General features: G+C 42.6%; 1 protein-coding gene across 2 annotated transcripts in view; it reads right to left on the reverse strand.

Annotated features, from left to right (window-relative positions):
- Nucleotides 1-23,522: 23,522 nt before the first annotated feature.
- Nucleotides 23,523-26,692, reverse strand: part of LATS2 (large tumor suppressor kinase 2) — a 49,012-nt gene continuing 45,842 nt past the window's right edge. Inside the window, exons 8-9 of one of the 2 annotated variants that reach the window (XM_082279396.1) lie at nt 25,750-26,138; nt 23,523-24,635 (exon numbers count right to left, since the gene is read on the reverse strand). In XM_082279396.1, the coding sequence (XP_082135522.1) occupies nt 24,626-24,635; nt 25,750-26,138 (399 nt within the window). In that variant the 3' untranslated portion in view covers nt 23,523-24,625. Of the gene's footprint in view, nt 26,139-26,692 lie in introns of both variants that reach the window. The other variant, XM_082279395.1, reaches the window with a different exon arrangement.

Consider the following 26,692-nt stretch of genomic DNA (forward strand, 5'->3'; position numbering starts at 1 on the left):
TCAAGGAAATGAATGACAGCAAGAAATCCATCTTTCCTAGTCCAAATTAAAATTCAAGTATTTTTCTCCTAAGAAATGACAGCTGCCAATGCTGAAGAGGGCATGGCAGTGCTTATGACTAGACAAGTTTAAAACTAGCAATAGAACCATGTAAATGATTGATTGTGGGGTAAAACCTAGGAGGTAATGTAATTCATGCTAGAATATTACATGCATTTCAGGGTAACGTTCAACTTCAAAATTGAAATGTGGAGAGATCAGCAGGGCTGAACTGAAAGGAGGGATGAATATACAACAGTCAGAGATGGAGCAGGTTGAAGGTAGTGAGAGTGTGACAACACATTAAGCCCTGGAGTGTGTTAATTGGGCAAACAGTGCAATGTACAATGAGTCTCAGTGAAATGAGAGCTAAAGACTTAGAAGTTAGAAGACAACAAAGAGGTAAAATGTCAAAAAAATCCCTAAAAGGTATGAAAAATACTATTTTAAAGAATTCTGTGTTCAGTAAAGGACTGCTTCAGTCCTTTTTTTCTGTATTTGTAACTTGTATTCAAAATGAGATTCTTCAACAACTTTTTCAGCATGCTCAAAGGTCCTTCATTCTCCTGTGGCCTTGTGTGTTTAGCAGCACACTTGAATAGCCATGAAAGCAATAGAAGTAGTATTTTTCAGGTTGGGAGGACTCAAGTGGTCTCTACACACACCATCTCTTTCTTCAGCCTTCTCATCAAGTTGCTTAGGGCTTTGTTCAGCAGGGTCTTGAAAACCTCCAAGAATGGAGAGTGAACGACTCTCTGGGGAACCATGTCAATGCTTAATTGGTGTCATGGTGACCTCTTTTTCCACTTAAATCAGAATGTCCTCATGTCACTGTTACCTCTCATCCTGCTGCTGTGCACCTCAGTAGAGAGTGTTCCTGCATTATCTTGATAATCTCAGGTACTGGAAGAAAACTCTTGGGTTCTCTTTCAAGCCTTGGGTTCACTTTCAACCCAAGAAAACTCTTGGGTTGCCTTTCAACTGGATGCAGTTCCCTCAGCCTTTCCTCACAGGGCATGTGCTCCCACCCCCACACCAACTTGACTGCCCTCAGCTGCACTCACTGCAATTTGTCAACTTCTTTCTTGTAGTGCAGGCCTGAGAGTGTAATGTGGTTTTCCAGACGTGATGTAACAAGTGCTGAGTAAAGAGGACTAGTACTTCTTTTGATCTACTGGCTGCATGCCTGTAAAAACAAACTAATACATCTCTATAAAGGTAGCCTTGCTCACTGCTGTGGTGTTCTGCTCACTTATGTTTAGCTTGGTTCCTGTCAGGCCAAGAAAAGTTCATGGCTGGGCCTTAACTGCCCTGACACCCTCACCTGGGACTTTAGCATGTGCAGTGCTGTAGGTTTGCCTGTGCCAAGTCCGGTCTCCTCTCATTGTGGCTCACCAGTTGTATTTCCTCAATGGACCTATGTATTATATAGCCTTGTTTTCAACCCTTTCTCCTGCATGGACCTTTACTCTGACTCTGTCTTCTACTGTTTCTGGCTTCACTTTCTGTCTGGACTCTGGACATGACTCATTATCTTGCCTTGTCTTGGACTCTCAAGCAGACCTGTCACCACTCCAGCCCTACCCAAATCCTATGGAACTGCACCCTGGTTGGTGAGAGCACTGCCCTGCCGGTCCTGTGGTCAACCTCAGCTTATTCATCCTCATGGAGTGGCCCTGCTCATGCTGTCCTTGCCACAGTCCACCAGGATCTCCAGATTCCTACTTCGGTCAGACTTCAGCCTATACTGCTGTAGTGGTTTTAGGTAAGGTATGACACCACAGGATCCATCTCTCACTTCCCTGAACAGGCATAGTGGTTTGATCAATCTGTATCTATCCCTTCTGCCCTTAAGTTGTCTATTTGTGCACACTTTAGCATGTTCATTAAATCCACTCTTCTTTCACAAGTGGTATGATACGTGCAGACAAAACCATGCATTTTACCATATCATCATCAGGTATATCTTGTCCTCATTTTGAGTGGGAGGACTGAGTGGAGTAATCTTCAGTAAAAATTACATGTTCAAGTACAGAATGAGGGCTTTGGTGGATCGATGCCGTATTTATTCCAGAGGGTCCCTCGTGGAGACGCTTAGGCAGCACTCTGCCAGCACCTATGCGTGCACACAATCTCACCTTCGCAGGCAGTCGCAAACAGCCGCTCACACACACAGTCTGTGCATGAACCAGAGATGAAGAGGCGAGAGGGGTTCTCTGCCTGCAATTCCGAGGTGTTCAACAGCAGCACACCCGAAGGGAACAGAGGCAGGAAGAACCCCGAACTGGCGGCCCGCACCGGTTTTATCCCGAAAGCTCCCAAAGGCGGGCAGAGCATCCAAAACCAATAGTCTGAGAGTTAGGGGGCAGAGGCAAGGTTGAATGGCATAGTAGGGACCAATGAGAAAAGGGATGGGAGGGAAGAGTGGGCCAGTGACCAGCAGGATCTAGACAAAGAGAGAACTTTCTAGCACAGTGTTGTAGGGAGAGATCGCTTTTAAGGAAACTTGGGGCATGTAAAGTGGACTTAGCCACCGCAACATTCAAGTAGTCACATTTTCTCTCAGCTGTATTACAATCTTAATGTTCTCTTGGCTAGTCTTAGAAAAGCTGATTGTTCATTTATCTTGTCAGAGGGAATGCTGAAGCTATTTCTGCTGTCGGCTAAAAAAGATGCGTCACATTGTTCCTTCACGCTTTCCTCTTTTGTGGTGCTAATCCTCTTAAAATAGTTCAAAGTTTTGGACTTGTTACCAGAAAGAGTGCTGTTGGTAGCGGAGCCTGGGCTTCCTGCTCTAGCAGTCCTTCTCTAACTTGTTTTCTCCTGCAGCTGAGAACAGCCAACTCCTGCCAATTTGGGCTAAAGATTAAAATGTTAAGGAAAATGAAACAACAGTTGGTTGTTCAAGCCAGTCGTGGATTTGTGTTTGTTTTGTTTTAAATGTGTGAATCATTGCTGTGCACACATACAATAAAACTAGCAAAGGTCTGTTGTAGTCAGGAGCATCTGACTAAGTCTAGTGCAAGGAAATAGAAGTGACTGAGCAGTGAATTAGATGAGGTAAGGAAATCACAGTCAGTAGGGAAGTGGATCACTAGTACAAAAGCACAATAACAGTTGAACGCATGCAAGTGGCAAGCTTGGGGAGGAATTAATCTTTCATCACTGGTTAGGTAGAAGCTTTAGAAATCATCCTCTCCTATAAGGATGTACATCTTGGTTTATTTTCTGTGCTTGATTTCCTAAGGTGTTCCTAAGCTTGATTTCCAACTGTGTTCAAGAGATCTCCTCCTACATAGCCTGCATTTATTTTCTCCATAGACCTCACTTCTCTGGCCGGGACGTCCAATTGGCTTCCTTTCCCGGGTTCATTTTTCCTAACACCTACCTTCATTGCATGGATTTCTGCAACAATTCCTGCAATAAATTCTGTAAATGAATTCTGAAATAAATTTCTGCAATACTTCCTGATTTATTGCTGTCTTTTCATCAGTCCCTAGCAGAGGTCTGTTCAGAGTACTGGTTCCAGTACTAGCTATTCCACTTGTGGTGGTCTGTGATGCTCATCTCCAGTGACACAGAAGATCTTCCACCAGACACTTCAAAACAATTCAGATTAAGTCCTTCAGACAACCTGGCTAGACTTCCATACAAATGGCCTCAGTCAAGTTACCTGGGCACAGTAAGTCACTGTTCCCCTCTGGAGGAAAAGCTTCTACCAAAATTATTGTAAGCAAGTTTGATAACATCACCCAGTGCTGTTGGTCACTTGTGCTCAATTTCTTACAAAACAACAGTAAGCAGTGCTGCAAAGCTGGATTAGTCATTCAAGTAATTACTTTCAAGTTCTCAGTTTTGTTAAGAATGGAGTTTGACAGGGAGTGCATGAGTCACAGATGAGTTTAACTGGGAAGAGGCAAAATATTAGGTATTTAGCCTCTGCATTGCGAGACTGGGTCTTACTGGAAGCAAGATTCAAAACAATTAACCATATTACACAGACAGGGATACAGGGGTTAAGAATGAGGTTATAGGGAATTGGTGTTTTGTGTTGTTGTGTGTGGGCACACACTTGTAACACTGTCAGAGCAGTGAACAGTCACAGTGGCCAGGAGCAGCCACAGCACACACAAGCAGCAGTTGACCTGCCACAACAGCGGCCTGCAGAAGGGGAATTCAGGAGGATGTCAGACACGCAGATGACTGAGTCACATTCAATATTTATTAAACTAATATTCTGCCTGAGAATTGAGGCACACACCTTGCACTTAAACTGGCTTTTCACAAACGAGTCCTTCCATTGGAGTAGATTGACACTGGGTGGCAAAATGTCAGTAGAGTTAAAAAATTAGGCTAGGTGGGCAGTGTTACTAGATACAGACATTTGGCATCTTGTGACACTCATTCCTGTATTTGAAGCTGTAAGAGCTTAAGCATTGTTTAAAACAAGTGAGTGCATTAATTGGTTTGCAGGAAACCCGCTATATTTGGTTTTGTATCTGCTTACGTCCTGTGTCTTCCTGACTCCACTTGTCTGGCAACCACTGTGTCAGTGTTAGCAGTGTGTTGAGAAAAGGGAGAGCTGAACAGAACAGTCACTAAGTTTAGCTATTTTGACCTTCAGAGTTATCTTTAGGATTTATGACTGGTTGACCAGAATATGTTGCTTATGATTCACACTTGGAAGTGATAACTTACACTAAGTATTTGGAAATTATGTATGCTTTCCTCTACACAGCCTCTGTGCTGCCTCTACCATGGACTTCTGGAGTATTTGGGAACACTTTCCTAGTACACTAGATGGAGGATGATAGCTTAAGCTAGCCTTTTTCAACATGTCTGTAACAAACACTTAAAAATCTTCATGCAGCAGGATTCTCTGTTGAATGACACAAATGCCAGCTCAGACTGCCAGCTTACTGCCTCTTTCATCTCACGGCTGTTGTCAAGGCAAACTTACCAACCCAAAAGGGTTCAGTGCAGCACCAGTATATTTTAGGCTACTGTCTTTAAACACTTGTTTCATGTAAGTGTCATTCACTTAAGATTGAGTCGCTTTTGATTAGTACAGGCTAGAGTACTGATGCTTTAGTCTGTCCTCTGAAATTTTTCTGTTCTGACCCTCCTCTAAAGATGCCTGCAAAGGGCTTCCTACTCTTGTTAGTTTATTCCCAAGGTCATCTGCTTAGGAGGTGACTTTTCCTTCCTTTCAGTAACTTACGAGTCACAGCCAAGTTGTCACTGATCCTGCATAAAAAGCAAGGACCTAAGTGGAAATCCTCAGCAAGACCCTTAGGTAAGACTTACCACCTTCATGGGCCTAATCTGGATGTGTGACTCTCCCTGTGTGTTGTATAGGTACAAAAGAGTGGGGTCTGGAGAAGCTGACAGGTGAAATACCTGTGGTAGTTCACAGAAGGTGCCAATGGAGCCTTTAATGCAATCACACACACATGTGCACACCCACAGGCTTGTTTTACTTGTGTTTGGAAATGCTGCCATACTACCTTGGAGGTTTTCCCTTAAGCAGCTTGACACAAACTTTTGCTGAAAAATTTTCCTCCTGGATGCAGAAATACCATGGAGTACTCACAAGTTGGTTCATCATCTAGCCATTTCCTATTTTGAAAGGCAGTCCGTGGAAAGCAAGCTAATTGCCCAGCTGGCTAGTCCTCTGTACAATCACCATAAGTGTGTGCCATATAATGAAATTAACTGCAATAGAGAATGCAAGGTCCCATAGTTAGCTAGGCTATCTGAAGGTGGCTAACTTCTGAAGTTGCAGCAGAAGTATGCAACAAGACTTGTCATTTAGTTTCTCTTTACTTTTGTCCCATATACAGAAGAGGCAAGTAGTAGAAATACCTGCCCTGCCAGTGACAGATTCTCCAGTAGCTGAGGGTCCATAGACAGAATGATCATTGCATAGAACCCTTTTACTGCTTCAGTTTGGGTCTGTAGTTTGCACCAGCTCCCTGAAAATCTTATCCTAAGAATGAGAAGATTTTTCGGCTTTGGCAGTTCCAGAATAAACTTGGATTTTCAAAGAATTTCTTTCTTCCCTTGAGTTTTATGGATGGAACATGACAGTGTACCTTAGGAGGAGATTCCTGTTAGTATGAAGTTAGTATGAGCTGTGGCCATCACTCTTACCTGCCAAGTTTCCTGTAGGGATAACTACTGGCACCCTCATTTTGAACCACTGAAAGCCTTGCCTGGATTTTGCACATCCCCCCTGCCTCCTGCAACACATCACAGCACTGCACTGCTAGAAATGAACTCTTCTTGTTAGCCTCACGTGGATATGACTGTTTTATTGAAAAAATTAGTATTAATGTTCATTGTGTGTTGACACATTAGAAAGATCCTTTAGCAGGTCCAATTACAGCAGATAGCCCAAACATTTGGTAGCCTTATTAGAGAGATTATTATTAGATTAGTATCCATATGGATCATTGGTATGACCAGAACTATGACAGCCTAATGAAGTCAAACGGCAAAAAAAAATGTTGTCTATCACCTATGAGCGGAAGCTTACTGCCTAAAATAATCATGTCATTCTGATAAATCAGATAGTGATAAATCAGAAGTGATAAGGGTCCTAAATTTAAGCCCCTCACTTTGCAGAGTCATGTGCAGCCATGCACAAGATGATAGTGTCTAAGGGAGTTAATTTGCTTTTCCTCACATCTCTTGTTGAACAGCTATTTCAGAGTTTGACTTGGAGAGTTGTAAATCCTTTTGGCATAAATAATAAAAGCTTATTTACTTTCACTATATTTGCTGGCACTTGGACAGATAGTATTCTTTCTCCCAATTAGATTTTCTTCCTTGCTTCCTCATGTTTATCCTAGGTATATTTAGAATATTATGTTGCCCTTATTCTTCATTTTGTGAGTTCATATAGAATTAGAAGAGATTTTTCCCATAAATAAATTCCTTTCCATAAATAATGCTTCATCTATTCTGACATGTATTGATCTTTCTCAAAAAATGACCACCAGAATGGTGATGCTCCAGATGACATTTTACAAGGCCATTGCTTTTTTTGTAGCTGTTGGAAATGCATAGACCAAGGTGATAAAATTGTCTCCCCTAGTTTCACATTTGTATCGTTTTAGTGGCTTAGGTGTCCCCAAAGCAGCTGATGCACATACACACATAGGAATACACATATGGCAGGAATTTTGGAGGGCTAATCCCAGAAGTCACACAGTAAAAAACTTCATGGCATTTTTGTTATTCCATGTGTCAAAGTCATTTAGTTTTCCCTTTTACAGTGCTGTTAATAGTCTTTTACTGAATGTGCCTGAATACTATTTGCAGATTTCATTAGTGTGCTCTACTTTTTGTTCTCAAGCCATTTATAAAAGTATTAAAATTTGATCTATTTATAGGCTCTCCAGGCCTCACCATGTCCCTTTGCAATGCAGTCTGTATGGCAGAAATACCATCTCTCTTCTTCAGCAGCAGCCCCTCAGGGACTTCACCATGGATTTTCTTAGTACTAGAATAAATTCTGCATAGGGCAATTCATTTAAGCAACTATAAAGAAATTCCTAATCCTTATAATAAATAAGGAACAGGAATTCTCCATCTTGCAGGTGAACCTGGAGGTCTCAAGCAGCTGTATACAAATTTTAGATTATATCACCATCTGTGTATGTGCCCACCTCCTAGCCAGCCCTTCCTAGCAGTTCTAGAGACCCCCAGCCAGCCCCTCTTTCAGCAGCTGAGATCTCTGACCCTGCTTTGTCTTCTCTGTTTTGAGGTTTGACGTGGTAAGAAATGGGTACCTTGGTGGCCAGCCCTGTGACCTTAGCTGAAGAAAGTGGCCAGCAAATCCTTTTACTGCCACTCAATTTCCAGTATGAGCATAGGGGAACTAGGGGATAATTCTCTGAAAGTGTTTATTTCCTGGTTTAGGTTTCCCTTTGGTCCCCAGATGTGGTGTTCTAGTCCTGGGAGGTTGAGGGACAAGTATTTAATCTTGTCTCTTGTTTTCAAGGGGAGGTTTAGCAAGATCACAGTTCTTCCCATAGATATCTCACCTAAATTGAGGGTTTTTGCCTGGAAGTGGCCAGAGAAGCCCAGGTGACTGCTGCTGCTTGCTTGCCAATAATGTGCTGTGCACTCAGTTTTGATCAGTCCAGCTGGGGTTCCCTGACTGCACTGCTGAGACACTGGATCTACTGCATGGCAGCTGTAAGCTGCCACTGACAGGAACATGTGAGGAAAGTTATCAATGGATCGATCTTTATGGCTCTAGACACTCCTCTAGATGATCCTCTCATCTCATTTTCTTTCCAATACAATCCATTCTAGTTCTTTCTTTGATAATTTCTATTCTAATAAACTTAAGCATCTTTAGTTTAACTAATAATTTTCTGTGCGACAATGGAGCAACTGCTTTTGAGCTCCAGAAAATTTAATCTAGAGTAAAATAATGGTTTGACTTGTAGTTTTTTGTTTCTATAAAATAAATGCATATCTATATAGGCTTTCCCATTCTGGATCAGACTTTATATAGATCTGATGACTATCTTGTCTTGCACAGAAAGCATGTTAGTTAAACCTTAGCATAGCATTGCACAATTTTCTAGGCATTTTTGCATCCTCTCTTTAACTATCAACTCAACAAATTTGTCAGATACATATAAAAGGTTTGCTGACCTATGCATGTCAGCATAGAGTTATTTTACAATGCAAGAACAATCATGGCCAGCCCCTTAACCCTTCAGCGCTGCAGCTGATTTAAGAGATGGATTCACATAATGGATGGGGTTGAAGATGAGTACTTTGAACAATAAGGATATGAAGATGTTATGAGCCAATGCACTGTCAGAATCTGCTTTAACTCCTTGATGCCATCACAGCTTTCTCGTGTCACAACTTCCCTGTCAGCAGAGTATTAAAGGAATGCATTGTGAAAAGGTTTTCAACAGTGACTTAATTATCAGTTGTCCATGTGTAATGTTGTCAGTGAAGTTACACTCACGTGACTATGCAGATAAATTCAGGTGAAGTTGCATTTGTTTCTTCAGATTAAGGTTTTGATTTATTTAACCACACAGAAGTTTTATTTTGTGATTACATTTGTATCGACCAGAAAAGCAAATACATAATAATTTGGTTAGCCATAAAGAAATTGAAATATTACATTATAAGGCATTATATCTCTTAGATAAGCAGCCTTGACTTCTCAAAGGGCTATTTGTAGTACACAGCTGAAATTTGCTGGGAATACATCTTCCCAAACTAAGCCTGTTAAAATTGCTGTTGCTTGCAAATATTTTTGTGAATAAAGAAAACCATAATGTTGAATTTCTGAAACAATCTTTTTTTCTTAATGAGCTCCTGGTCTCATAGGGGCAAAACCTTGAGACCTATTCCAGATGTAATTCCCATGGAAGCCTGTGCCCAGGGCAGGATTAGAGGTGAAAGCTGATGCCCTGAAATCAATGTGTGATCTGTTCCAAAAGAAAAACAGTAATGTGGAAACTGATGGCACATGACAGGCTAGATTGTACTAATGGATTTCCTGCGGTGACAGAACTACTTTCAGTAGGATTACACTGACATTTTTCAGCAAGAGTAACACTTCTGGCAGTCCCCACCCTGCCCACGCTGACATTATCCTTCCATTCCCTGCACTTCCATTGTGCTCCTCCATTGTGCTGGCATGACTGTCCATGTCACCATGCCCTGAAGTGGTTCAGAAAATCAATCCAGCTAAAATTAGCAGCCAGTGTTTCACTGGGTTGTTTTTTGGCCTAAGCTCTCTGCTCTCAGTGTGCTGACCAGTGACTCAGTTATGCCAGCACAACCAAGGAGACACGGCAGGGCCAGTGGACAGCAGCAAATGCAACAGGCAACATTTGGATCCTGCCATTGCTACGTCTCCTCTGCCTCCAGCACTGCTCTGGCACAAGCATTTGTGAGGCTGCACACTGACCCTTGTTGGACAGCTTTCCTAACCAAAAAAAAAAAAAGGTCATCCCTCCAGGTTTATTTTTCAGCAAGATTAATTCCCTAACATGGAAGGTCCTGTGGTCACAAAAACCCCTGTCCCAGGAAGAAAATGACATGGAGCTGAAAAGTCATTGCAGTACAGAAAGAGCGAGTACCAAGCACATATTCAGATAGTGCAGTTCCTGAATGTCACATCACAGCTTTGGGAGCCCAGCAGTCTTATTAGTAGCCTAGTCTGCCCCCAAAACAATACCCATTGAGAAAACTACAATAACAATCTTATAATGGAAATACATTGTGTATCTTATGCATTTTAAAAATTTGCTCCCAAATACTATGGATTTGACAGAACCACTCTTACTCCTCAGGGATTGAATTTGGTTTGGTTTGGAGATTTGGGAGGCATTGATAGCATGCTTCATTATGAATTTACTGTATGAAAAAATTCAAGTTTAAAACCAACTTAAACTAAAAAAAACCCAACACAACTTAGTGAACAAAAAACCAATATCAAATTTAAATATTGAGAGTAATTGTCCGATACAATCAAAAACAGTAGGTAAGGGTCCTGCTTTGGCAAATTGAAGACAGCAATCCTAATTTATAATCAGTATTTACACATCATTTCTACATGCTGTGACAGTTTACCTTAAAATTTCAAAAGCAAATTGATAATGTAGTGATAATTTGTCATAAGGAAAATATTCCCAATTAGGAGTTTAACTGAAGAAGACAAGATAATTTCTTGTATTACTCATCTTCATAAGCAGAAGTCCTCCCCGTGCAAATCACCTGCTTCACATTACTCTTAGCTGTAGTGTCTGCCAGCACATTTTTCAGTAACTTTACATAATGTGTCACTTGAAAGTGAGCAGCAGAGTAAACAGTCTTGCCTAAAAGACTAGAACTGAGATAAACAGTTCTGTTAGCCTCGAGGAGAGTAGTACTGATGATTTACACAGAGGATGGTTTTTCTCAGACTCTAATTGTTCAACAGGCCAGAGGGGTCAAGTTTTCAGTGTGTCACAGTAAAATGCAGTGAAAGAAGACATTTCTAAGGCTTGGAAGTGACATTTTGTGTGCAGAAATGCTGACTAAAAATTGTCCTTTACCTTGTCTTAGAGAAAATGGTGTCATCCAAATGAACTTTTGGCACAGATAAAGGAGGGAGAAATGCCACATGTATAACAAGAAGGTGTTATGCTGAGTTCAATTTGGTCAGTTCATGTTGGGCATTCAAAGGACTTGTGCATTGAACAAAATGCTGAAGGAAGTTTCTGTTGGGGTGTTGGGAGAGTAAGCGTGAGAGGAGTCAGGTCAAGACTGTGTTTGCTTTTTCTCTAGCTGCTGTTTTGAATCTCTCCATTCTTTAAAGCTTAGTACAGAATTTGTTTTATTTGCTAGCATAGGTATAACTTACTGTCAGCAACTTCATTTAGAAATAACTCCTCCAGAATAATCTAAGTAGAAGATGCATTAGTGTTCATATGTTGGAAAATGGGAAGAAACACAACACAACAGGTGATAGCAGGTCTGTGGGATCCAACAGAGGGACATTTCAACAGTTCAGACAATGCAATGTCCCCTGTCCTGTTCCTCTGCTAGCTGTAGTTATGACATTAGGATGTGTCTGAAAAATAAAACAAGGAAAGAAAGAAGAAATGCAAGAGCATTGTTTTGGACTGCATGAACTCTGAAGCGGAAGGCCAGGGTGATTAAGGCAAATAAACTATGGGACTATGTTTATTAGCCAGGAAGTGGTCATTACTAAATTGTCAGGAAATGTGCTGGAGGCTGATGTACCAACGCCAACATAGCTGTATGTATCAGTCATATTTTCTCAGTGGTGTTGAAATCCTGGAATAATCATGGCAACTGCATTAACTTTTGTTTGAGAACAAGCGATTTCATCTCTCAGCCACTCTTGCAACTGCATCCACCTTTATTTAGAAGGGGTGAACCTGGTCTCTCTGTTGTAAATATTTTGGTGAAGATGGTGCTCATGAAACAGGACTGACCATCACTGTCACAGAGGGTGTTTGGAGAGATGGCAGCTGCACTGTGTCATGATGTGAAATGGCAAGAGCAAACATGGGAGGCATGAGGAGCACACCAGCTGTCACTGCTGGAGGCAGCTTCTTAAAAAATGCCATGACACTGTTTGGAGGGAAGTGGGGTCCCAGAGGCACCCACCTTCTCTCTATTTCATGAAGTAGTTTTGGCAAAATGCCCCCTCCCATGCTGGTAGCAGCCATGCAGCTTCCCAGCTGATTAACAGCATCCTCAACTGGAGGAATCTCTTATGGAAACCACAGCAGCATTTAGCCTTCATGACCTGTTTAAGTCAGGACTGTATCCAGAGGCTCCCGAAAAGGACACCAGCTGCCTATGTGTCTATCCTTCCTTTCCTATCTTCCAAAGTAAGACATTGCTGCACTTATTCCAGGGGTGCTGTATATTTGCAATGGTGAATGGAGGCAGAACAGCTGGTCTAGCACAACTAAAGGCAAAAGAAAAATTGTCTCCTCTGTCTGAGTTGAGCAGTGGTCCTGTACATGCTCCTCCTCACCTGATGCTTCTCGCCATCATCAGTCTGTTCTGTTACATCACCATAGACGGAAAGGGAGTTGTATGGCAACAATCAACCCTAAACTGGGATCCAGGCTGGGAAAGAGAAGAGTAGGTCTCACCCATCAAGCAATAGTAGTCCCCAGAGTAACACAGTGATTCATCCAGTTTCTCTGGCATGAAGAGAAGATGACCTTTCCTGTGTGCTTTTTTCTAACTATTTTTGTAGGTACTGGAACTGCTCTTCAAATACTTTGCTGTCACCTGTTATTTGAAGCAGAGTTGACCTTATAGTCAACTGTATGAATGGATGTTTTTTTGAAAACTATTAAAAATCAGATAGGTAAGTGCCCGTTGTTAGATATCAATAATTAATTAAGGATACAGTGAGAACAATATACAACACATAATGTAGTTCAAATTCAAGGCTACATTGGTATAAAGCAAGATATTAAAGTGAAATAATAACTCTTCTTATTTGGTTTCATATTTGGAAAATTTCAGACCATCAGTTTGCTGCTGGTTACAACACAGCGTAACTTGGTTGTAAGCACCTTTTGAGGTGACAGATATCTTGGCTTTGCTTCAAAGAACACTGAATTTGTGCAAGTGTCTGCACTTTGGCCAAAATATGCAGCAACAGAGAACTTCCATTGCCGTTTCCAAAATTATTCAGGTCTTGGCAGCACCCTGTTCACTTCCTTGACTGGCTGTACAGCAGTCTGCTGTGCTCTGCTCCAGCATGAAGATGATGACCTGACTGTGGCAGCCTGTGTTTAGCAGATTTGTTACAGTCTTGTTTTAGTGTATCTGTGGAGTTGTCATAACTATGGCATTTATTTTAAAAAGCATTCTTGGACACCATTTTTAAAACTGCCAGGCAATTAAATTTGAAATGTGAGAAGTTTCTGAAATCTACCTCAAAAAGATAAAATTCATTTTCCTTTGCAGCCCGGCTCACACTGTGACTGGGGCCAGACTGTCTTTTGTCCTTGTTGGCAAGCCCTTGCCCAGTATGTGCCTACTGGAAAATGTCATCTTCACTTTTGGCTCCCTAAAATACCATCAGTAATGCAGAAAGGTTGGGGGTGGCTCAAGTTATTTCTTTTAACCTAAGGGCATCTCCTGATGGACTGTTTTTAAATGACAACACGAGTGCCTTGCCATGAGATGGCCTTTACCAACCACAGCTTTGGCTTCCATCTCCAACAGCATCTGGGGATTATTATCATCACTACATTTTACTCCACAGAATGGTTTTCCAACACAGCAAGCCTGTGTGATGGGATTACCCTTGGGCTCCACAGTTACTAAACAATGAGTCCTCCTCTCTGCCCAGCTCATGAAGGTGCAGACATGATGAACATAAATTTTTGCACAGTTAACGTGGTTGTAGTTATGTGAAAGCCAAACAACACCTAAAGGGATCAGATTTAGAATGAGATTTCAACACGGAATCAGCACGTCCCTCAAAGGTGGTGCCTGAGGCGTTCTGTGAGAAGACAGTCCAGCAGCAGGGATGAGCCCCATGCAGGACACTCATGCTGAGAGATTAAATTAAATTTCCAGAGCATTTTTCCTGTCCTTGGCTGCTGGAGTGGGAACATTTAGATCAGCAGTTATTAAGGTTAGCACTTAATCTAGTGAGTTCATGGGGTGCTCTCAGCTCTCATTAGCATCAGCAGATGCTGAGGACATCCAGACCTCAGCCTTAACAATCACCAAGAGTAGATCAACAAAAGGGACATCAGTGCCTGAACTTGTGGTGTCACTTATTTTATACAGCCTCAAAGTACACAGCCAGGTCCCATAAATAACTCTTAGGGTGAGCTGAATATCTTATTAGAAGCTTATAATAAATGCAGCCCTTTGTTGAAAGAACCACCAGAGACAACCAATTTTGGTCTAGAGAAAAACCCATCACCTATGTCACCTATTTGGCACCTCTGACCAGAGCTCTGCATGTGTTTGTGGGCAGGAGACACCCAAGCCCAGCTTTCTCCCCTGTGAACAAATAGGAGACTGCTTTCTCTTGAGCATAGTCAGTGGCCTCATGGATGGAGCGGGGCTCGGGATCTTGGACCTCAGATCTCAGATCTCCTGGAGCCAAACTTTCTCTTACCCCTCTTGTGACAGTCCATCTCATCAGAGCACTGGCTCTCATATAGTGGAAGCTCTCTTGATTTCACGTGTTAAAGATGTTTTATTTTGTAAAAATAGCAATATCAAGCTAGAGAGGGACCATCTATCTCCAGTTAACAAGGCACTCCTTTGAAAGATGAATACATGCACTTACCAAAAAAATCTCTTGCAGAAAACTCATATAAATTTATACAAGTTATACAGTAGCATCTGCCTTCATATATGGAATAAAGAAGCTGAAAAATCCTGTTTTGAAGCAGGAACTTCACCCTACACCCCACTCCAGTACCCTAATGAACAAGACACAATTAGCCACCCTTTTCCTTAGAGATACCCACAACATGTCTAACAAAATAGGCTCTCCTGGTCAGGTCAGCACTCCCTTGTCCACAGTGAGAATCTTGTTTTGGCCAACCTGGCATCAGCTTGAAGAAGGACCCCCAGCAACTTGTAAGGAGTGGAGCAAGGTTTGATGTTTGAGCGTCTTTGCACCATGAATTCAGGGACTCCATGGGATTTGGACTTGGGAAGGAGCAACAGTTTGTGATGGCTGTGCAGCAACTAGAGAGTTGCCAGAGCTGTCTAAATGAAGGAGAGGCAGCTAAGAAATCAAATGCTTGTAAACACCTTTTAGGAATTGTGGTTCAGCTACTTTCCTAGATTTAACATATGATACATTCATCTTTCAACCCACTGCTCAAGATTCTGTTAGGGAGAGGGAAGGGAAGATAATCAAAGACAAGTCTTTGCATCCTCTCTGCTTAGCCTCAGTGCTACAAGTGAAGCCAAAGGTAAGGGCAGGCTGGAGGCACCACAGAACAACACGTTTTCTGAACCTGCATCTCCCTTGTTTCACTTTTTTTCCACTGAAAGGAAGTATGGCAGAGGAAGGAAAGCACGCCACCCAGGCACAGGCATTTTCCCCAAAAATCTCCACTGATTCCATACTGGCCACCTCTTGCTTCTTCTCACTGATCAGCTATAGCTGCCTGTTCAGGGACCCGAAGGGAAATGTTTCACCTTTGACTCACATCCCAGGATTTAAAAATAAACTCGAACCTGATTTGCAAAGGCACAGGTGTTCTTTAATGTCTTTTCCCTGAGCTTCAAACATCCTTTCCTGTCTCTCCATTTCTACTGCTTTTGTCTCGGGACATTTACCAGTATCTTTTCTGACAGATTCTGGTTATTCCCCTTGTGACCACTTAACTGCTGTTACTCGCTTTAAAAGTAAATACAGACACCAGGGGAAAGAATCTGAATAGAAGCACAATATGCTCATGTTAATATAAGTACATATTAACTCTGGGCTTCCCAGCACAAGACAAAACCATCTGAAAATCAGGCTACGGAGACTGGATAAATTTACAGTATTCTCCGTGGTATTCTGCAAGCAATTAAAACTCATTTAAAACTCAGCCTGCAATGGGAGTTTGTGATCCACAGTGTCCTGCAGCACAGAGTTTTTCAGTGCCCACAGGAACCGTAGAAGAGAACAGAGGTAAAAAGAAACCACTGACTGCATAAATCCTTCATAGACAAGCCACTGTTGATTGTAAAGGACAAACAGCACATGGAATTTGGGCTATTCAAGGATATTATGTTGTGTACAGAACCATTCCACCACTGTGTTCTCAATGCAGAGTTAATTCTGCGTCTGTTGGTGGTAGGGCATCCCGACAGAGATGAGCAGTAATTATCCTACCCAAAAGAGGGCAGCAGTTAAACTTCTACAGCGCAGTTCATGTTATTTTCAGAAATGGTTTTTAGCAATGACAATGTTGTTTCAAGTAGCTCAATGACTGGGAATTGTGCCAGAGCCTGACAGTAGAAGCTGTTATTTTATTGATATTTCTCAAAAGGAAGTCAAGCCTGATTATGCATGTTGACACTCAGAAAATGCAAAGTAATGTTTAAATTCATAATAAAGGGATGAGGATGATTTCTGTAAGAGTGAGGATGTTAATCATTTAATTTAAGTTAGTCATTGAGCTGCAAAGTGAATTTCAATGTATCAAAAAAGAGCAGACAGAACCAGAGATCTGCAATCTATTTCAGAAAGTTTCCTCCCTGCCCCTTGAGGTCCAGCTGCTGTCACCGGGGTTGTCCAGTTGCTGTCTGTGCCACACCACGACTTGTCCTTACCACAAAGTGACTCCTAAGCCCACTGATCAGCACTGTTTTTTTCTTTTTGCTCCTTACAGACATGCTTCATGCTTTTCCCTACTGCTACTCAGCTGCTAGAAAAGAGATTTTGTTCTTCCAGATAAACTGCTTTCCATCTTATTTATTGGGTCTTTTATTATCTGCTGCTGACGCTTCCACCTTCTGGCCAGGGGAACCTCCAGAAGCTCCTTGCCATCCCTGCCCCAGAGCCCCAGAGTCCCGAGGCTGGAAGAGGCCCCGCAGGTCCAACCTCCTGTGCTGAACTCAGAGCAGGCAGCATAAGGTCACTTCAAGGTGTCTTACAGCTGAGGTAGAGCAGGAACCAAAGCAGGAATGTGCTGGAAGCAATTTACTCTGCTTTGGCAAAACCACGTATTAATCAGCTGATTCCCGAGCCAGCTGTTACAAAACCCTCCAAGCTATCGCCACACCGAGCAATTAGAATTTTTGCAGCTTGCCTCCAGGTTTCTCAGCCTGTGAAGGAGATCTTGAAGTGGGCTGAATTTAATAGAAACCAAACACAAGAGTGAAGCACTGCAGAGAGAGGCACTGCCGTCACGGTTGCTCAGCAGGCTGCCTCCAGTTGCCTCCAACCTGCTTGAGGTTCTTCATTTTGCTGTGACTTTGAGTAACAGGCTTCAAGGTTGTTAACAGTATTAACTACCAGGGCCAGGTGCAAGGCTGCTAGGAATATGGAATGGGCTTTGGCTAGGGAGCTACATAAGGCAGGGGTTGGTCTTGACTGCCATGACTATGTGGAATTTGAGTTCAGTCAAAAAAAACCAGGTCTCTCCATCAAACAGTACCAGTTTATGGTGAGATGAAAACATGGAGGCACCACAGAATAATTTTTCCTGGGGGCATCACATGCCACTCTCAGCCTGGCACCTGTGAGGCACCTCGTGTGCCTTGCTTAGCTGTGACAGTGGAGACATATGCTTGGCTATCACCCTGGGTGGCTCCATGTCCCCCACGTGTCCTTCTGTAGCAGCAAGATTACAAGCTCCTGAGCCATGACAATCCGTGCTGCTTAGCTACTCACTGGCCCTGTGTCAGGCTGTCCCAACTAGTGGGGACAGAAAAACATCCCTAGGGGATGGGACATTAGTCCATTAGTGCCACTAGTATGGGCACAAATACTTGGCTACCACTTGGCTTTAGGAGTGGTGACTGCTCACTGCTCCACTTATGCCAGAGCAGGTGTAAGAATTCCTCCCCTGGCACCACGCTTGCTCCTGCTGGTCTGCTCGGGGCCTTGGGTTAAAGGCTTTTAAGTGCCAGCCCTGAAATGCTTTCACATCGCTACATCTTGTCATCTACACTACTCTTTACCTTCCACTGTGAAAGCTGCCAAGCACATCCGGGCTATGGTTAATTGGGCTATGGTTAATTCTGAAAACACCAATAACAAGACACTCCTGCATTGCTGCAAACATGCAGCCACTTGGGACACCAATCCCAGCCACCACTGTTCCCCTGACTTTAACCATAGTAGAAAAGAATATTTCCAAATCAGCAAACCACAGCATTTCAACAAACTAAAGCAAACTCTGCCCAGCAGTGTCAGTGCCTCAGCTCTGAGCTGGGGTAAATAACCTTTGCTTGTCCCGCTCTGGCACTTCACAAAGCGACGCTTCCCTGCCATTGGCTCGGCCACGGGAATGGGCTGCGTGGAGCAGGCCCAGCAGCTTGGCCAGACCCCGACTCAGGCTGGGGGTGCTGCTCTGTGTGCTCCTGGTCTGTCCACAGCGTGTGGCACCCTCCACCGACAGCACTGCAGGCACCGGCTCGGACCATCACATCCTCAGAAGCCTCCTGTTGTGATTCCCATTTCTAGCCCTGGCTGGAATATGGATTAAACTCCGAAAGAGGGCAAGAAGATTGATAACATCAGAGCTACATGCAGGATGAGGCTGTCAATTAAGTTCATTTTAATTTCAGATATTAGTTGGATTTGTTTGACTGCTTTTGTTATTTTTAGAGCTAGTTTAAGTTGGCAGGTCCTCCTATGTGGGAAATTGAATGTTAAAACAATCCTTCAGGCCTAAATTGGAATGCACAGTTGGAAATTTCCAAGAAATTACATTTCCAAAATCTGTTCTGGACACTTCAAAATGACATAGTCGCAGCAGTTCATTTTAATATTTGCGATTCTGAATACACTGTGTTAAATATAAAATATAAGCCCTTGGCCTTTTTATTACATTCTTTTGGTTTGATTTATTTGGAAACAAAATATTTTTATCATGTTTTAGATATATGATTGTAAATGCACTGGTAAGTTTCCCCCAAATACTTCCATTTTGTCAAACCAATATTTTCCTATGTGAAGTGTTTTCTTTGGGGAACAAAAACCCACTATGGATTTGAATTTGCCTCCTTCTGCCCAGGGATTTGGTCTTCAGCAACACAAACAGAGTTCCCTGAGGGAAACAGCCTGTCCCCAGCCGATCCCTGGGAACGGAAAGACAACGTTCTTTTGGGAGATACTTTTATTTAGATAATTCTTCCAGAATTAAGCATTTGGGGGGCAGAGCACTGACATGTGTCAGTGATGCAGTCCCTCTGCACAGCAGGGACAAGGTGCACATTGAGAAGATGGATATAGAAAAGGCGTTATTACTCCCCTCGGTGACATGCCAAGAGTGTCCCAGCAGGCTTGCAGCAGATCATCATCATTGCTACCAGTGCTCTGCCATTTATCTGGCACTTCTGTCTGTGAAAAGGTGCCTGATCTGTGGCAGTCACCTCATTTTCCTATGGCTGTGTGGGTGTACATTTCCTGAAATGGGCTCCTTTTAGGTGAGAGTTGTGTTCTGGCTGTGCACGGCTCTGCTCAGTGGTGGGCAGAGGCTGGGGAACAGCGAGGGTGGTCTGTGCCCCAACACCTCAACAGCTTCAGAATCCTTCACGCAGCCCTTTAGCTGTACTTTCTTTCAGGATATTTTGGCTGGGCACTGTCTGTCCATGCACTCCTGCAGCTACAGTACAATACTCGGTGAGATGAGGCTTCTGTGCAGGGCCACAATGCCAAGAACAACCACACAACCCCCACAGCCAGGCTCCCAAAGGCTTGGAGATCAGCAGATCTGGCTGATGATACCCATTTCCTGACCCATTCAGCCTGAGGTCCTTGTGCTGGGGGAGGACATGTCATCCCTGGAGGCTTTTCCTGGACAAAAGTCTGGCTGGCCAGAGCCAGCGTGGTGAGTTGGAGGTTGGATGGCAGATCTCCAGAGGTCTCTGCCAACTGGCATTTCTGTGCTCCTATTGTTTGTTCACCCCTGGCCCCAGCCAAGGGAGATCCAGCTGTAAAGCCAGCCTTGATACCCACTGCTCTTTCTGCCAGTCTGTTTGGGTATCTGCAGTCTTCTTGGTTTCCAGCCAAGTGAGTTCCTCCTATAAGAAAATCTTTCTTTTGTTGGAGTTCCATCATAACACCAGGTTAAGCCACACTCTACACAGGTGCTTTTGAAGCTGAATTTTGACCTTTGTTACATTTCATGCCTAGAAAACCAAACCAAAAAACCTCTTACCCATCCTTCAGTGTTGAGGCAAACGCAAACATATGAATAGCTAGAAACATACCTGTGAAGTATTGGACAACTGAGCCTTTCATAGGAATGTGCAAACGCACACTTTTGTCCTTGTGCCAAGGTGCCAGTAGCAAAGTTAAGACACATAAAGGTAAATGTGTATTCCCTCCTTTCCTTTTTGCTGGCTGGATTACTGAGAACGATCAGGTCTCTTTAGTGAAATCAAGTGCTTTGAAATTGGCATCAAACCAGTAAAAGCCACAGGCAGCTGCTGAGCTGAGCTTACTGCTGCTATTGAGGCCAAGAATGACCAATGCTATGGAAAGCAGCTATCAAGACAAAGTAACTCATCAGAGCATGAGGCCACCATGAGCGGCTGAGGAGAGGCTGCCCTCAGGAGCAGTGATTTCATTTTCAGACTCTGCATTACTAAAGATAACCCACTTTACTGGGTTAACTTTGCCATGTTACTGAGTGACCTGCAGATCCTTCTCCTTTCTAGTTCAGTTTCCCCTCTGGCCACTGAAAGCTATCAGTGCTTCCTTTGGAAAGGAGCACAATTGCGCAGCCAACTGTTGCCCTGAAGAAAGAAAGGAAAAAACCTCACCCATAGCTACCCAACAGCATAAAAGCAGCAGAAAAAAAAGCACTATTACTTATGACAAGCATATTTATGGGACATTTGATGTGGCCTTCACAAGTACAGCCAGGAGTTTAAGAGAAAAGCTTTCCATCTGTGGCTATACTTTGTGGCACTTGGTGACCTCCTTTGTGGCACTTGGCTGGGCAAACCAGCAGCATCGTGGTGAGCTCTTGCTCCATTTTGCTCTAAAGCAGCCCAGGGACAGAGGCAGTGTGGGAGCCACATGGCAAAGCAGCCTCTCTCTTCCCTGTACAGCAGCACCCAGAGCTGCGGGCCTGGCTCACTGGGTGAGGACACGTGCAGGCTCCCTCCTGTCCAGCAGGACTCCCTGGGAAGGCTGCTGTGCTCCCAACAAGGGCCAGACCAACAGGAGGTGCAAGAATGTTCTCCCCAACATGTGCACCCCCACAGGGTAACCACTGCATGCTGCAGCAAGGCTGGACCATCTTTAGTCTTTTCCTGGCTGCCACTCATGGCCTAACAGGATCAGATATTTCCCCTTGCCCATGTGTTCCCCTTGCACACTTAATTTCCCCTTTTCGTACAATAGTCAAGGGGTCCAAGTACCTGAGGTTTTGTCAGGTCATGGGGATGAGATGGGATGCGGCTTAAATCTATTTTTTGAGCCCCACTGAAGTCTGAAAAACACTTGAGATGACCCAAGGCCTGCTTCATTAAGCCCCATTCTCCCTACACATGCAAAAATAATAGATGCTGTCACAGGTATTTTTCATCTCACAGCACTGACGTAAAGGCACTTTGAAACCACGAGAGCTGCAAGTCAGTGCATCCATCAGTCCGTTCAAATCTCCGCTGTCCGTGTCACCAGGCTCCAGTTTCTTGTGCAAGGCCTGGAGCTACTGTTGCATTTGCAGAAGGTGATGCCAGCTTTAAGGATCAGATCCTCAGTTTGTTTTGGTAAGATGGAGCCCAGGACTGCGTTTTTACAAAAAGCTGGCCACTGCTCATTCACTGCTCAAAACAGAAACACAAAGAAGGTACAATTTCCATATTCTTGCTGCAGCAAATCTCTCTGCCAGGAAAAACATTTTTACACTTCTTTTGGGGTGTGTGTGTGTGTGTGTTTTAATGGTTGCTATTTCTACATTATCTATTCCTAAGATTATTTCCTGTGGGAAAGATTTCTTACTTTTAATTCCAATAATAAATTTAGTAACAGTTGCCATTTTCTGCCAATGTTTCTGCATTTTGGGATAGTACCAAATTATATGTTCTAAATTCCTCTTCTCATTGCAGTTTCTCTAGGAAAGCTTTTAAGGCAGTTATTTCATACCTCAAAAATTACAGGGAAAAGAATTTTCTTATGCTCATGAGACCAATTTTCCATCCAGTTCCAGGCTATCGCCTGCTTCCTGCATAGCCTCATTCTTCCATTTCTATTTAAAAGTCAAATGCTTCTCTCCCTCATTTAGCTTTCATGTTGCTCAAGCTAGGCACCTGGTTATAACTTCCACTACCAGTTCTTTTGCATCCAACTACAAAACAGTTGCTTCCCAAGAATTGTTGCTGCTGCTCAGCACTGCTCGGCTGCTGGCCCCACTGAAGAGTAGAGGTATGAAAGGCTTGCAGAGGCTCCTTTCTGTTCCTGGCAGCCCTGCTTTATGAAGTTTTCTGGTTTTTAAAGTTATCTGGGTTTTTTATGATGGTTTGTTTTGTTTTTGAGGAAGAGGTATTTTAATACCAACCCTGATTTTTTATAACCTCTGAAAAAAAGATACTTGATGATTTTGCGGGAAGTTCAGCAGAAACAAGAATGCTTAGAGCCAGCCTCAGTACGTGGCACAAGGTTTACTTGTCCAAATTTCATAAAATTTACTCTTAAGTTTCTGTTTACCTCTGAAATGTCTGCAAAGGATGAGAGGCTTCTACAGACAGTGCCTGATAAACCTGAAAGATTGGTTTTTCAAATCAGTTCTTCTTTAGGTGAAAGGAGAGTTGGCTTCTGTTCCCTGTAGCACAGATTGTAAATCAGTAATATTCGTGTGGTGGAAGCACCTGTTTCCTTCTGGGCTAGTTTCTCTTGTTTTGCTTAGTTGCAGAGATTCTGTATGTGCAGGCAAATTATTTGCATTTGAGAAATGAATCAGAGGCAACAGCCAGAGGGGGCAAATCAGGGTTGTGGCTGCCCTGGCAGCACCACCACTGCACAGAAAGTGACTGCGTTCACTTTTATGCCATCCACTGACCTGGTCATGCCAAACCAGGTTTTACCCGGAATCCTGCTCCTTATTCTTAAGGGCCATGAGGACAGAAGAAATTGTCTGAAGGTACCCAGAGATTCCACATCAAATGCTGATGCAGCAATGAGATTTGGGTCTTATGTTTGTAGCTCAACCCCATCAATAACATTACAAAAAGAAACCCATTAAAACTTCTGCCTTAAAGGACGAAGAAGTTGTCTGTTTGAATAATACATAACACATTGTAGATTTTGATCCAGATTTTTAATAAATTCTGCCAGTAGAAGCTTTCAAAGGCAATGATATATCAATAAATAACAGTTAAATTGAGTTCCTGAGAAAGAACCTACCACATGAAAGAATGTCAGATAGATGTAAATAACAAAAAAATGGCATTACTATATAAAAAAGCAGTAATACTGAATCTTACATGAACTGTCACGACACAAGCACTGCATACCTCAGAACATTCCTTTCATACAAATGTAAACAAATACACAATCATTTTTGTTTAGTTTAGGCTGATGAATTCATATGTTGTTGCTTAGATATCTAAACAATGGATAGGATAGGATATGCTAAAACATTAAGGAATAATATGTGGAATAATATATGGAAAAAATAACGAAGCTCCAGATTTAAAAATAAAATAAAGCAAAAACACATTAAAGGAGTGTTTTCCCCAAATGTTATTAGGTCAATCACTTTAAATAGGACTGTTACACTAATCTGAATTAAGGATTTTTGTGTGTGTTTACTTATTTAGTTATATATAATATATATGCAAATACGTATGGCTTAATTATCTTTAGTATTCTGATATCATCTTGAATAATTCTCACTTATACATACAAGAAAAAAATGCATATTTTAACATATTTAAGAACTGATATTTCAAAGTATGCCTATAATTTGACAGAAATGAAGGCCTATTGTGCTCCATCACAGCAACATTTTAACCTCTGGACAACGGGACAGAATGACTTACCAACAATGCCAACATTTTCCGATGTCAGTGCCCAAAACATTAGGATCCTAAATGGATACACAGCCAGTTACGTGTGGGGATGTGATGTGTGGAAAGCCACGTACCTCCAGGTCTCGTAGGTGTCCATGGAGCTGCAGGCACCCAGCCTCAGCCTCGCTGCACCCGGGGCCTCGATGTGTTACGGGAGCCCCGCTCTGGGAGACGCTCCGGTTTGGACGCTGTGCTGCCTCTGCCAGCTGGAGCCACGGCCACTGTGCTGCTCCCTGCCTGAGCCAGCCCCATCCAGGCTCTCCCCAGAAATCTGCTCCGTTGTAATGGTCTGGCTGCTGATCCTCGGTGGGGAAACGTGTGTGCCCATGACACGTGCTTACTAAAACCATCTGTTACATCAGACCACAACATCACTACTCAGGTATAACCTTTGCAATCTGTTTTACAAAATTAATATTGGATACAATCATAAGAGGAAACCATCCACACAATACATTATCAACACACGGTTTAAAATGGTCTAATTTTAGACCCTTAGAAAAATGGATCCACAGGACCTGCCTGTGAATGGCAAGAAAAGGCCATTTCAAACAGAAAAACACTGCTCATGCAACATTCTTCACACACTAGACAATGAAATCACACCCAAGTTGCCACTTGCTCACACTTTCTATTACACTCCAATAAGCAGAAGGAAATAAAGCAGCTTTAAGGTTACGTCACAATTTTGAAATGTGGAAAATACATATAATAAACAAAAATCACGGTGTGAATACAATGGCATCAGTAAATTTAGAAAATTAGAGAGCAGTTTTCTTTTTTTCATTTCTCTTCCTTTTTTTTTTTCTTTCTTACATTATTGCACAGAGACCTCTCATCACATGTTCTTCAGCTTAATGCATCTTCCTAAATGTGAAGTAAGTGCTAGGGATAAAATAAAAATGTAGAAAAGAAGAACAGCAGCATGATTTGTCAAAGTTAATCCCTATAATTTAGTAGGAAAAAAACCCTGCTATAAACAAAATATAAGTGCTCTTTATTCATTTAAAAAATAACGCTGACAGTTGCAGAAGTCTGTAAATGTTAATCTGAGTAAGGGGGATGCTGACCTCAAATAAAAATAGGCCTAGAAACGACAGACTGCTGGCCTTGCAGATTTTGGTGAAGACCAGGATTTCAAGTGTAATTATCAACAAAGTTATTTACAGTAGAACTGACCTGAACTTTCAAGAGTGCCATCTTTAGGACCTGACCCTGCAAGCTTCTTACTCCCCAGGATGTCTCCAGCCTCAGCTGAAGGTACATCTGACCAAGTGCTGCAGGATCAGCTCCTAAAGGATCAGGTAAGGGCCCTATTGGATTTGAGATTAGTTTTATCTCGTACTCTATACAATAATTTACACATATACAGGCTGACAAGCTCCAGTCTGATCCACCACACCTTTGTCTTCTACATCAGACTTCTCAGACTGGCAAACTTCCATGCCAGAAGGTTTGGGATACCTGAACGGATAGCCGTTGTCATCAAAGAATCTTCGGAAAGTAAACTCGTAAAAAGCATGTTCTGTGTGTTTGCTGTTGGAAGAGGCTAGTGGATCCCAGGTCCTGGTGCTGTCACCACTAGTATCATTCCAAGGACTTTCTTCCTCAACTGGATCAAAATTTGAAGTGTCCATTGGATGGCTGATCTTTGGAACATAGGGAGCTGGCTGCCTACGGATATCGGTAGAGAAGTCCATAGAGTGAAAGAAAGAATGGGCTTTAATATCATCTGCTCCATTTCTTCCAAGCCTGTCCTCAGCAGCACAGCAGAGCTTTGTGATAAGATCAGTTGCCTCAGGGCTCAGCTTGATCTGTGAGGGAATGTGCAGTGTGCTTTCCCAATTTATCACCTGCAGGTAACAAAGGTATTAAGGAACTTCTGATCTGGAAACAGAACCCTTCCGATGGCCAACATGAACTGTACAGAAGTGCACATGTAACAAGTCATCTCACAGTCTGCATAGTTCAGAGCTTCAAGAACCCAATTATCAGATTGCATTGCCTGTTAGAAATTACTCTAATGAACCAGAAAAACATTGTTGGCTAGCAGACAAAAGGAGCAATTCCATTTTTTTAAAAGGCAAATTCCTTCCTGAATGCTCCTATGGTCAGATTTGAGAACATACTCAGTTTACACATGATTTTGTGCAATGACTTCAAGGAATTACTTCTCTTTGTCTCCAAAACATAAACTAGGAAAAGTGGTGATGAGATAGATCCTTTCTAATAAAGAACTAATATTGCTCAACTTTGAAACACATTGTCAACTGCAACTGTCACTGGCATATCAGGTACTAAATAGGCACTCTAAGGAATTTAAATGGATGAACTTGTGCTTGAGAAATGACAATTCTGCTGAGAAGACTCATAAAACTAATACCTATCACTGCAGTTGCACAAGTCA

Source organism: Coloeus monedula (assembly GCF_965178545.1).
Source record: "Coloeus monedula genome assembly, chromosome: 3".
Classification (NCBI taxonomy): Eukaryota; Metazoa; Chordata; class Aves; order Passeriformes; family Corvidae; genus Coloeus; species Coloeus monedula.